At 37.3% G+C, this 13,208-nt stretch overlaps 1 protein-coding gene across 1 annotated transcript in view; it reads left to right on the forward strand.

Moving 5' to 3' along the window:
• Positions 1–10,461, forward strand: part of LOC126248311 (8-oxo-dGDP phosphatase NUDT18) — a 157,896-nt gene extending 147,435 nt beyond the window's left edge. Inside the window, exon 6 of the mRNA XM_049949185.1 lies at positions 8,571–10,461. Coding sequence (XP_049805142.1) covers positions 8,571–8,816 — 246 coding nt within the window. The 3' untranslated portion in view covers positions 8,817–10,461. The remainder of the gene's footprint in view (positions 1–8,570) is intronic.
• Positions 10,462–13,208: the final 2,747 nt, after the last annotated feature.

Raw genomic sequence — 13,208 nt, forward strand, 5'->3', positions numbered from 1 at the left:
TTCTTTACAGTACATACATTGTATACTGAGCAGTTCTTTAATCATACTGAGGTGTTTATTTAGTTTTAAAGGCAGCAATATTAGGTCTATGAACATAGCTGACCACTCGCTCAAATTGCTCGGTGCATGTAGTTCCACAAAAGTTTGGCAGATGTCAGTGGAAGTATTTTGGATCTGGGGAGCAACTGCACGTGAATCCCTTCATGCTTGTTTGAACATACTATGTTTAAATGACCTGACTGTCTAGCTGATCAATCGTTGATCAGTTTCCAGCTGCAAGAACATGGTGTGTGAATGTGAGGCATAGAAAACTGTGAAAATACAACTAGATTTAAAAAAAAAGTCCTGAGTATAAAAGATGGTGGTCATAGCAGTGTTGGAAGTGATTTTTATTAGTGGCTGGTAAGGCTACATGTACTCGTACTGTGGCAGGTGCTCTGCTTCTCTGCCTTACAGATCTACCCCCACACATCTGAAGACACATGTTTGAAGAATGCAACAAAGTGTAAGTTCTGAATCATTACCAGTTGAAGTCAAAGCTACGGAAACTAAAAAATGTCTGCAGAAATATGCGTCAGAGCTCTTCATCCATTTATATTAGAATCAGATGGAGGATTTCATGCCTTATGTTGGGAGGTTGTAAATGTCGATTCAGAATCAGGACATGTGGACTCTCCAACATTTTATCTTATCCTAAGACAGAAGAAACTGATGAAAAACAATTGAGTATGATGTCCAGCATTGGCCAAGTTGTCCAGGCTGTAGGTGTGCATGCATGGGCATGTACAGCAAATATGTGGAAAGATACGTATTGGGAAAGGTGATACCTTTCTATATCAGTATTGGGTACTGCTCAGTTTGTTATTGGTGAAAACTTACTTTTCTAAGGAAAAAAAAAATCTGGTGAATTTATGGAAAACTACATTATGGAAACAGCATTTAACTTAGGAGTAAATCCATGGCATCTTAATAAGATTTCCAATGTCGTAGACTGAGGCACAAATAGATGCAAGATATTCCAATCCATTCAGCATTATACATGCATTATACATGTTTTGAACACAGACCTGAAATACATTTTCATTCATGAGTATTTAAAAAATGAAGTTGCAGTAGTTTATTCCATGACATATGGTGCCAGATACGCTGTTTCATGAAGAAAACTGGTGACACATAAATTCAGTACAGACAAGCTAGAAATAAGAAATGGAGACTAGGTGGAACAGCTTGTTTAAAATGGTACTGTTTGCAAGTAGGCAGCACTATGAAATTGCGAAAGTACTTGCCAAGGAGGGTGTCTTTGTAAAATGTACAAAATGTACTGGTTATATCAATGACATTGAAAAAGAACTCATGACTTTTTGGAAATATTCCAAGATTCCACAGAAGTGCTCAAAGGTGGGAAATATCCTACAATTCAGTTTGTTTTGGAGTGGATGTGTAAATTGAAAAGTCGTTGTAACACAGGGCTTGAAGATACAGAGATATATGTTTACATTACTGTAGATCTAGTTTTCTTGTTTAGTATATGCTTTGTGTCTAGCAAATGAAAATTATACTTCTTAACTGCAAAACACCAGTGTCAGTGTCACTAGTAGTTTGGTAGTATACTAGAACTGTAATATTATCATGTATTAACTGTAGATTCTAAGAGTGCTGAAAGTCCGCTGTCTCTGTCTCACAGACAAGGAAGTTGAATTTCAGACGTTGTACACAACAGTAACATCTTTGTGGCTGATTGCCTAATTATTAAAAACTTAATCCGTTTTTGTGATATCTGTAACTGTTTATTTAGGGCCACTGAGAGAATGTCAGCCACACTCAACAGCAAAAAAATAAAGTCTATGTTTTTGCAGTGAGTAGACTGTGGGCCACATCATACTCAATCTTATGCAACAGTTATCCACTTGGGAGTTGGAAGCATACCAGTTCTCAAGCTATCTAATTTATCAAGAAGAATGTTTTGTGTTCCAACCTCAAATGTGACTAGCAAGAGAAATTTCAGTTAGCATGGAAGAATATCTTGGACAGACAAAGCAGACATGATCCAAAAGGGAAGATGAAATTCTGACAGTTCACTGTAATCACAACGCTAGCAGATAATAATTTGGAGACAATTTTATTCCTGTTACATTTCTAATTTGTTATGTGATAAAACTGATAAACATAAATTTGAATTGATGAAGCAGATATGGTTAGAAAAAAACAGCAATGTAATTTTTCATTCAGATACCTACCATCATTACAAAATTTGGTAGTTACATAGTTTTCTTGTGAAACTCTAAACTGTTTCCAAATTGTCATAATTGCGTAAAGCTAGCTGTTTTCTCTAATGGATCATAATGATGTCATGATTAGATTCTACCATGCCAGGAATACACATCTATTAGGATAACTAAATTGATATGAGTGTAGTTCCATCAGCTGTGGGAATATGACAGAAGCAACACTGGCCTGCACACACACACACACACACACACACACACACACACACACACACAATCTCTCTCTCTCTCTCTCTCTCTCTCTCTCTCTCTCTCTCTCTCATGCACTCGAGTGAGTACGAATGAACAGAATACCCAGCTTGCAGATCTCTGGCTGCGACATTCAAAATACAGTTGATAAAAAGCCTGTGCTGAAGAAAGTATACATAATGTAATGTAACAGTTGGAAATGGGTGAACACTTGAAATCCATCCTGACACAAAGCTTTACAAAAAAGTGGCAGATCACTGTATTTCTTCAAGTAATGTTAGTATACATATGATGTAGCAGTTTGTGAGAAACCTTTTCATATTTACACATAGAAGTTAGCAGAAAATTAACTAAACTTTAGTCTGTGCAATTGATCCACAGTATTTTGCTGTAAAAAAAACTCAAAATCATTGAAGAATAGCAAGATAAAACTCTTGATATCACATCTAACAGAAGGAACTCCTTGAAGCACATAAATTCTTTTTTCATTGTTACTCTCTTGGCAGCTGTAAGTATGATATTTAAGTAGATGGAACTCTGCTACAAAATAATGTTAAATATAGGGGCAATCCCAAAAGTAAGACTTCCTGTTATTTTAGATATACAAACAACTGTTTATTTTCCATAATATTTACATCATTTTATAAGTTGAAGAATCCAAACTTGCCATTTTGGTCAATGCATTTTTGTAGATGCTGTGACATTTTTGCAATTTCCAGTTCATATCAGCTCACTGCTAAGTCCTTCAGCAAGAGTTGAATCATCTTCCAAACCATCATCAGAGCAGAACCAGATTAGATTAGATTGGATTAGTACTTGTTCCATAGATCATGAATACGACACTTCGTAATGATGTGGAACTTGTCAGATTAATAAAAGGTGTCTATACAAGATATTACATTACACAAAATATTACATGACATTTAATATTTTTATTTTATTTTATTTTATTTTTTTGTGGGGGTTGGGGAAATTACCCTTTTACTATATCCAAAAAGAAAACTGGTGTTCTACGGATCGGAGCGTGGAATATCAGATCCCTTAATCGGGCACGTAGGTTAGAAAATTTAAAAAGGGAAATGGTTAGGTTAATGTTAGATATAGTGGGAATTAGTGAAGTTCGGTGGCAGGAGGAACAAGACTTTTGATCAGGTGAATACAGGGTTATAAATACAAAATCAAATAGGGGTAATCAGGAGTAGGTTTAATAATGAATAAAAAAAATAGGAGTTCGGGTAAGCTACTACAGACAACATAGTGAATGCATTATTGTATCCAAGATAGGCACGAAGCCCATGCCTACGACAGTAGTACAAGTCTATATGCCAACTAGCTCTGCAGATGATGAAGAAATTGATGAAATGTATGACAAGATAAAAGAAATTATTCAGGTAGTGAAGGGAGACCAAAATTTAATAGTCGTGGGTGACTGGAATTCAAGAGTAGGAAAAGGGAGAGAAGGAAACATAGTAGGTGAATATGGATTGGGGGTAAGAAATGAAAGAGGAAGCCGTCTCGTAGAATTTTGCACAGAGCATAACTTAATCATAGCTAACACTTGGTTCAAGAATCGTAAAATAAGGTTGTATACATGGAAGAATCCTGGAGATACTAGAAGGTATTAGATAGATTATATAACGGTAAGACAGAGATTTAGGAACAAGGTTTTAAATTGTAAGACATTTCCAGGGGCAGATGTGGACTCTGACCACAATCTATTGGTTATGAACTGTAGATTAAAACTGAAGAAACTGCAAAAAGGTGGGAATTTAAGGAGATGGGATCTGGATAAACTGACTAAACCAGAGGTTGTACAGAGTTTCAGGGAGAGCATAAGGGAACAATTGACAGGAATGGGGGAAAGAAATACAGTACAAGAAGAATGGGTAGTTCTGAGGGATGAAGTAGTGAAGGCAGCAGAGGATCAAGTAGGTAAAAAGACGAGGACTAGTAGAAATCCTTGGGTAACAGAAGAAATATTGAATTTAATTGATGAAAGGAGAAAATATAAAAATGCAGTAAATGAAGCAGGCAAAATGGAATACAAACGTCTCAAAAATGAGATCGACAGGAAGTGCAAAATGGCTAAGCAGGGATGGCTAGAGGACAAATGTAAGGATGTAGAGGCTTATCTCACTAGGTGTAAGATAGATACTGCCTACAGGGAAATTAAAGAGGCCTTTGAAGAAAAGAGAACCACTTGTATGAATATCAAGAGCTCAGATGGAAACCCAGTTCTAAGCAAAGAAGGGAAAGCAGAAAGGTGGAAGGAGTATATAGAGGGTCTATACAAGGGCAGTGTACTTTAGGACAATATTATGGAAATGGAAGAGGATGTAGATGAAGATGAAATGGGAGATACGATACTGCGTGAAGAGTTTGACAGAGCTCTGAAAGACCTGAGTCGAAACAAGGCCCCAGGAGTAGACAACATTCCATTAGAACTACTGACAGCCTTGGGAGAGCCAGTCCTGACAAAACTCTACCATCTGGTGAGCAAGATGTATAAGAGAGGCGAAATACCCTCAGACTTCAAGAAGAATATAATAATTCCAATCCCAAAGAAAGCAGGCATTGACAAATGTGAAAATTAACGAACTATCAGTTTAATAAGTCACAGCTGCAAAATATTACCGCGAATTCTTTATAGACGAATGGAAAAACTGGTAGAAGCCGACCTCGGGGAAGGTCAGTTTGGATTCCGTAGAAATGTTGGAACACATGAGGCAATACTGACCCTACGACTTATCTTAGAAGCTAGATTAAGAAAAGGCAAACCTACGTTTCTAGCATTTGTAGACTTGGAGAAAGCTTTTGACAATGTTGACTGGAATACTCTCTTTCGAATTCTGAAGGTGGCAGGGGTAAAATACAGGGAGCGAAAGGCTATTTACAATTTGTACAGAAACCAGATGGCAGTTATAAGAGTCAAGGGACATGAAAGGGAAGCAGTGGTTGGGAAGGGAGTGAGACAGGGTTGTAGCCTCTCCCCGATGTTATTCAATCTGTATATTGAGCAAGCAGTAAAGGAAACAAAAGAAAAATTCGGAGTAGGTATTAAAATCCATGGAGAAGAAATAAAAACTTTAAGGTTCGCCGATGACATTGTAATTCTGTCAGAGACAGCAAAGGACTTGGAAGAGCAGTTGAACGGAATGGACAGTGTCTTGAAAGGAGGATATAAGATGAACATCAACAGAAGCAAAATGAGGATAGTGGAATGTAGTCGAATTAAGTTGGCTGATGCTGAGGGAATTAGATTAGGAAATGAGACACTTAAAGTAGTAAAGGAGTTTTGCTATTTGGGGAGCAAAATAACTGATGATGGTAGAAATAGAGAGGATGTAAAATGTAGACTGGCAATGGCAAGGAAAGCGTTTCTGAAGAAGAGAAATTTGTTAACATCGAGTATAGATTTAAGTGTCAGGAAGTCGTTTCTGGAAGTGTTTGTATGGAGTGTAGCCATGTATGGAAGTGAAACATGGACAATAAATAGTTTGGACAAGATGAGAATAGAAGCTTTCGAAATGTGCTGCTACAGAAGAATGCTGAAGATTAGATGGGTAGATCACATAACTAATGAGGAGGTATTGAATAGGATTGGGGAGAAGAGGAGTTTGTGGTACAACTTGACTAGAAAATGGGATCGGTTTGTAGGACATGTTCTGAGGCATCAAGGGATCACCAATTTAGTAGTGGAGGGCAGCGTTGAGGGTAAAAATCGTAGAGGGAGATCAAGAGATGAATACACGAAGCAGATTCAGAAAGATGTAGGTTGCAGTAGGTACTGGGCGATGAAGAAGCTTGCACAGGATAGAGTAGCATGGAGAGCTGCATCAAACCAGTTGCAGGACTGAAGACCACAACAACAACAACAACAGTGAAGATCATCCTTTCTCTTAGTATTGTAGCCCTGTACACTGCTATTACTTTTGAATTTGTTTGGTTTGTTAATAACAAATTTCATAAGTGAATGTATATATTATGATGCTACAGTGAAGATCTCTAGCTCTTTAAATAAGTGTCTTCAGGATGATCTTGGATGAGCTCCAGCAATTATTCTGATTACACGCTTTTGTGCAATGAACACTCATTTACTCAATGATGAGTTACCCCAGAAAATGATGCCATACGAAAGCAGAGAATGAAAATAGGCGTGGTAAGCTAATTTACTGAGATGTATATCACCAAAATTTGCAATGAACCTAATAGCATAAGTAGCTGAACTCAAACGTTTCAGCAGATCTTCAGTGTCTTTGTTCCAGTTCAACCCCTCTTCAGTGCATACACCTAGAAATTTTGAATATTCTCCTTTAGCTACCGATTTCTGATTGAAGTCTATATTTATTAATGGTGTCATTCCATTTAATGTGTGGAACTGTATGTACTGTGTTTTGTCAAAGTTTAATGAGAGCCCATTTGCAGAGAACCACTTAATGATTTTATGAAAAACATTATTTACAATTTCACCAGTTAATTCTTGTCTGTTGAGCGTGATAGCTGTACTTGTATCATCGGCAAAAAGTACCAGCTTTGCACTGTCCAGACAAACGTTCTTTCAACTAAGAGAATAGGTGGTGTCAAGTCTGGACTGTATGGTGGGTGGGTGATAACATTCAAACCAATTTTTTACAGGAGATTGACAGTTTGATGGGTGACATGCTGGCAGGTATTGTGATGAGGAATGCTTTCATCTTTGTTCAACATTCCTCTTCTCCAGTTCTGAATTGTTATTTTAAGTTTGTTCATTTTTTCACAATACCTGTCAGCATTTATCGTTGTCCCAGCAAGCAGAAAGTTGAACAACAGTGCATCCTCCTCTGGTCCCAAAACACAGTTGCTGTAACTTTACTGGCAGACTGTGTTTGCTTGAATTTCTACTGCTTTGGTGAGGAGGGATGCTGCCCCTCTTTTGACTTGTTTTGTCACAGGTGTAAAGTTGATTGTTCTGGTTTTGTCACCTTTAACAATCGAGTTCACGAAGTTGTCCTTTTCATCTGCATAGTGGTGAAGAAATTCAAGAGAAGAATCATCTTGCACACACCATCTGATATCACAACTTTTCCATTAAAACCCTGTGGATGATGCTTCAGGAAACCTAAGGTACCAAAATACAGAGAGCATTCAGAGTGATCCTCCCATCTTTATGCATGATTTCCTCAATCTTTTCAACTGTCACATTGGAAATTGATGGCCTACTGTTCATTTGTTTGAATTTAAGTACAACCAGCTGTAAACTACCTACACCAGTTGCGAACATTTTTGACATGCATTCACAACTATCCATACGCTTCTGTCAGTTGGTGATGTATTTCAAGCAGTTTAAAACATTTTGCATTCATAAATCAAATAACTGCATGAACTATGCAGTTGTTGGTAGCATTCAACAAAAGCTCCAATCTGAATGACTGCTAAGCCAAGACGGTGCATCCAGCCAACATGCATGTGTGCATGCTAATTTGGGCAAGGGATAGCACCAATCACAACAGTGTAGTCAACAGCCCCACACTTTCTTTGCATCCCCAATGTTTTGGAAACCTTTGTTTTGAGATTGCTCTCATAGTACAACCAGAAATTAATTGTCCTAGACAAGGATTTTAATTTCCTTACAAGTCTTGCTGTTGATTTCAAGATGGAGGGAAACATAAGATGAAATTAATAGCCACCAAATGAAATAACAGGGAAGACTAGACTTACTACCATTCAAGGAGGGTCAGTTTCATATCCAAGTACAAGAACAACTATTTAGGTTTCCCATGGTGATGTTTCAGATGAGTGCTGGGAGAATGATGTTACAAGTGTAAAACAGCTTTCTGCTATCCATATTTTTCCCTACATTAATTTGTAATTAGCTGTTAGTAACATGGTAGAGGTGTCAATCCCCTCCCACCAGCCAAAAAATTTCACCTTTCCCAAACTAGCTAATAAGTAACACCCATTGAATGTTTGTTATCTTCATCACACAGGAATATAACAAGATTATATGGTCAGGTAACTTCAAAGTGAAAAGGTTGTTCAGTGTAAGTAGTTTAGTATATGTGATTATGGTGATATCAGTAATAATAATGAGTTTAATAAAAATTATGTTGCTTTCAGGAAATATTTGGTGCAGATGTGGCACCACACAAGCCACATGGAGTGTTAAGTGTTGAATTTTCGGGCAGACCTGAAGGTATAAATGACGGAGTTTGCCTTACCATTCTTGTTTCATTTCGCAAACCTCTTGAAGAAGTTGGTATAATAGACAAATACACATGGCTTGAAGTTTCAGAAACATTGGGCAATGAAATCCTTAATAAACTTCCTAAGAATATGGTTACTCCATTAAATGTAATTCGATGAACTTGTGTTAAAATAATTATACAAGACCTATTTATCATGTATGTGTGTCTTTTCATTAATAATCATTACTGTTTCATTAACAATTTTATCAGGTTACATTGGTAAAATATGACATGTATTGTTCAGTTTCTTTAAATTTTGAACATGCAGACACAATTTAACATGAATGTTAGTGCCTGCATAAAATGAAGAAAAGCATCCAGAGGAGATTTTATGGGTGAAAAGAAAAGAATGATAGAAGTTCCATTAAAAGAAAGATGGAAATTAAAGTAATTGGATAAGTGCATCGAGGTTTATTGGACAAAAATGAAATGTGACAAATGGTGAGAGAAGAAGATAAGTCATGACAGGATTTACTGTAGATGAAAATAATGTATACAGCTATGATGATTCAAGTTCCTAGAATAGGTGCTGTAAGGCAGAGAATTATATGTAATGAAAATCAGCGTGGTCTGTGGAAAATAACCAATGAAATGTATTTATTGTGTGTGTGTGTGTGTGTGTTTTCAGTATTTCAAATAATGTGTAACTCATTCTATGTCTCTAATCAATCCCACTGTGAAGTTTTCATTTTGGCATCAGGATCTCTATTTTGGTGGATACCGCTGCTTCTATTTCATTGAAGCTTGCTAGTATTGCAGACACTATGATTCCAAAAGCTGGTTAATTCCATATGTGGTCTCTCACATTTATGTTCATAACTCACAAAACTGGGTAATATTTTACGTGGTAGCCTTGTATTTCAATGTTTCACATAGTCTTATACATGCTACATTCTTTTATAGAAAACTTTCCCATAATGGACATACAGTATTCACATTATAATTGAGCATTTGTAAGTCACCCCTCCCCCTTTTACTCGTTCTTCCCCATCTCCAGCCATCCGCAATTAGGTTTCATAAAAAGCAGTTTGTTATATTTGCAGTTCAAAGTTCCCCGTATACACAGCATTTTACTATTAGCGTCACTTTTTCGCTAAATCAATCACCACTGTGCACACTTTCATGTAATGGAATTCTAATTAAGTTGATTTTCTATATTTTTATATTTATTGTGTAGTTTGTGAGGTGAGCATATTTCCTGCAAAACACAGTGACACTGCACATTGTCTTTCACTTTGTGGAGTCCCTATGCAAGACAAACCCCATCATGACACATTCCAAGTATTAAGTTATATTTATTTGAAAACATATTAACTATTTTATTAGGTTGTATTTTATGTAATGAGATTAATGTGTTGTCTATTAAAAATTTGTATATTTGTTAAGTTTTTTCAGAATAATGTTTGATTTTTTATTCATTGTTAATTGTTTGATTGTGATTGTGATTTTTATGTCATCACCATTTTGTAATTACAACATAACATGAAAAACTAAGCTGTTGCTGTACTCATTGTACATACTGTGTAAATCTTCTTTGGCTTATAACTTATTGGTAACATGCCAATTAATTGTGGTTGTCGGGACATTAATAAACATTATATGCTCTTCACAGAGTGTGACTACTGGGTTCTTAAATCAGTAAATGTGATTGTTTTGTAATCATTATAAAGTCTGATATTCAAATAATACTGTGAATCTATATTAAATACAATTGCATGTAGAACACAATGTTGTGAAGCATTGGTGTGAATATAGTGAATAAAGAAAACCATATGTTTAAGAAAGAACTGAACCTTGTTGTTTTCTCGAGACACGCTTCACATAAAACTGTAACAGTTGTGACTGTGGAATTTTCTGACTGAGCTAACAGCAAAGGTTAAGAAGATGCATAGATATGCTGAAAAGTGGTGGTGTTGGGGTGTGGCTAACAAAACAGATATTAACAAAAAAAAAAACACCAGATGTATAGGAGGGCTTGAGTTCTTTTACCATCTACTTCTACTTTCCTTCTCATCACTAGTTCCAGAAGGAAAGATTTGCAGACCCTGTTTTCAGTTACTTGACACTCATTGTTTGAAATGTGGTAATCAATGTCCAATGTCTTGGTTGTTACTTGCAGATGTTGCCAGTTATGTGAATGGCAGTTTTATTGGTATAAGTGGTGAGAGATACTTATTTTTCTTCAGTAATGTCTTGCTTGTAGTGATGGACATTTATTTATTTTCTTCTTCATAGAGAGCAAAACATCCATAATTTGTTGAATGATGGCGACATTATTCCACTTAGCCTGAATATTTGTAAGGCCTCTTCATAGTTAGACACCTGAGCTAGTTTTGTAACTAAGAAGTGGTCTCAATAAATGTACAGCCTAAGTGGGAAAATCTCACATTCATCTGACGAATTAATTTATTTACTCTTAATGAAAAATGATTAACAGAATGTCTGATTATATGGCTTTCCCTGTTTCATACTGGGTGACCCTCCTACGAGTTTCCAGGTGTATTTTCTCTAATGTTTCAGCAGATATTTGCAATTTCATTTTTGGAATATGTAGTCAGAATCAACCCAAACAAATACTGCTAATCACATCCTTCCTGCAATGGCCACTGTCGATGGAAAGCATTGGTTTGTTTTCCATTGGAAGCAAAATTATTTTTACAGTGGAATTTTACATGTCCATTTGATAGAGTGGTCCCAGATAAGTGCAATGCAATTTTTTTGTTATTGATAAGTATTCAGAGAGACATTAAAACTTGAAGAATATCCAGTATTCTGACAGCAACTGAGCAACACGGCTGCATGGCGGTAGCAGTCAGTCCAAGCCAAAGCATTCCTGTTGCTGCTGAGTGCTAGTTATTCTTCACAGTTTGCTGTCACTGTTAATACATGTTGATAAAATGAATATTGCACTAGACTAATTTGGAACCACTCTATTGAATGGCCATGTAAAATTCTGCTTTAGAAATCATTTCCTTCATAAAGGGAACAAACTGATGAGGAGTATTTGTTCGGGCAGACTCCAGCTACAAATAGCAAAAAGAAAATTACAGATATCTGCAGAAACACCAGAAAAAATGTACTGGTGATGCTCAGACACAAACAATAGAGTGGTTTTTCTAAATGGTGACAAACTGCAGGAAAAGGAGAAAGGAGGTCATTTGTATGTATGTTTAGAAATAAGTTCCATGGAAGGTACACCCACTTGAAGCTGGAGATAAAAGGTCTGCGACATTGTAGGTTTCAATGATTCAAATTCACATGAGAACACACCAGGCAAGTCTGAATGTTCTGTCTGTTCTTGTGTTTTTAGCTCCACATTCATGAAGACAACAGACTCACACATCAGTTGTAGCGGACATCCACTTCACCACTGTTGCCAAATCACTTTGGTGTGGACGTGTGTTGTGCAGAGAAACAATGGCCTGGTATACAAATGAGGAACAGGATGACATGGCCTTGACACATGGACAGGCAAGTGGCAAAGTTTGGGGGAAAGCGTTACTATTGGAAAAAGTGTCCCTGCTTGACAGCATGTACACCATAAACTGTTTGCAACACTTTTTCATCACTTGTGTGAGACAGTCTCTTTTACCAGACTGGCAGGTGCATCTGGTATGTACACGGGCCATTGAGGAAGGGATGTGGAACGCTATGGAATATTATCCCAGTATCGGTACTAGGCATGTGGCCCACCAGCATGGGATAAACCAGACGACAGTGTTGCCTCTGCAGTGTCTGTGTTGTCACCATTTTGTTTTACAGGCCACTGTGGTGCTGAGTGTCTGTTATCTATCCTTTTCACAGATAAAGCTACCTTTACGAGGGATGGTATTGTCGGCCTACACAGCACCCATCTTTGGACTACGGAGAATTCCCGTTGTATGGTGGCAGTGAACTGTCGGCAATGGTTCACCCTCAATAGTTGGGCAGAAATGATTGGTGACCGCCTCATGGGACCAGTCATTCTTCCACAGTGCCTCACAGGCGACACAATATCTACACTTCCTGCAGGTGGCCCTGCGTCTTATGCAAGAAGACATGTCTTTCATAGTGAAGGGTAATGTGGCTACTACATGATCGTGCTCCTGCTCACTTCCACATTTCTGTGCAGAGGCATTTTAACATAATCTACCCTACAAACAAATCAGACAAGGGGGTCCAATAGCATGGCCTGCGTAGTCCTCGTACCTCAACCCTTTAGATTTTTACCTGTTGGGGCACTTGAAAGAAGTCGTATATTTGGAGCCCATTCTGAACATGCAGACACTGAAACAACATGTTCATGCTGTGTGTGATGCCATTCAGTTGCAGGATGGCACATTTGAATGTGTATGTTGATCGCTGCAGCACAGTGTCGTCGTAACTGCCGTCTGCTTCACATCTGCTGTGCAGCGAGCTACATTAATTTAAGTATTAACTGTATTTTTCTTACTTGTCACTTCTTCTTCCGTGTGTTTTTGCTTTTAGAAAGCTTTATTTGTCGAGTGCTAGTAATAGTGTTCCATAGATT

The sequence above is a fragment of the Schistocerca nitens genome, chromosome 3, assembly GCF_023898315.1.
Source record: "Schistocerca nitens isolate TAMUIC-IGC-003100 chromosome 3, iqSchNite1.1, whole genome shotgun sequence".
Lineage (NCBI taxonomy): Eukaryota > Metazoa > Arthropoda > Insecta > Orthoptera > Acrididae > Schistocerca > Schistocerca nitens.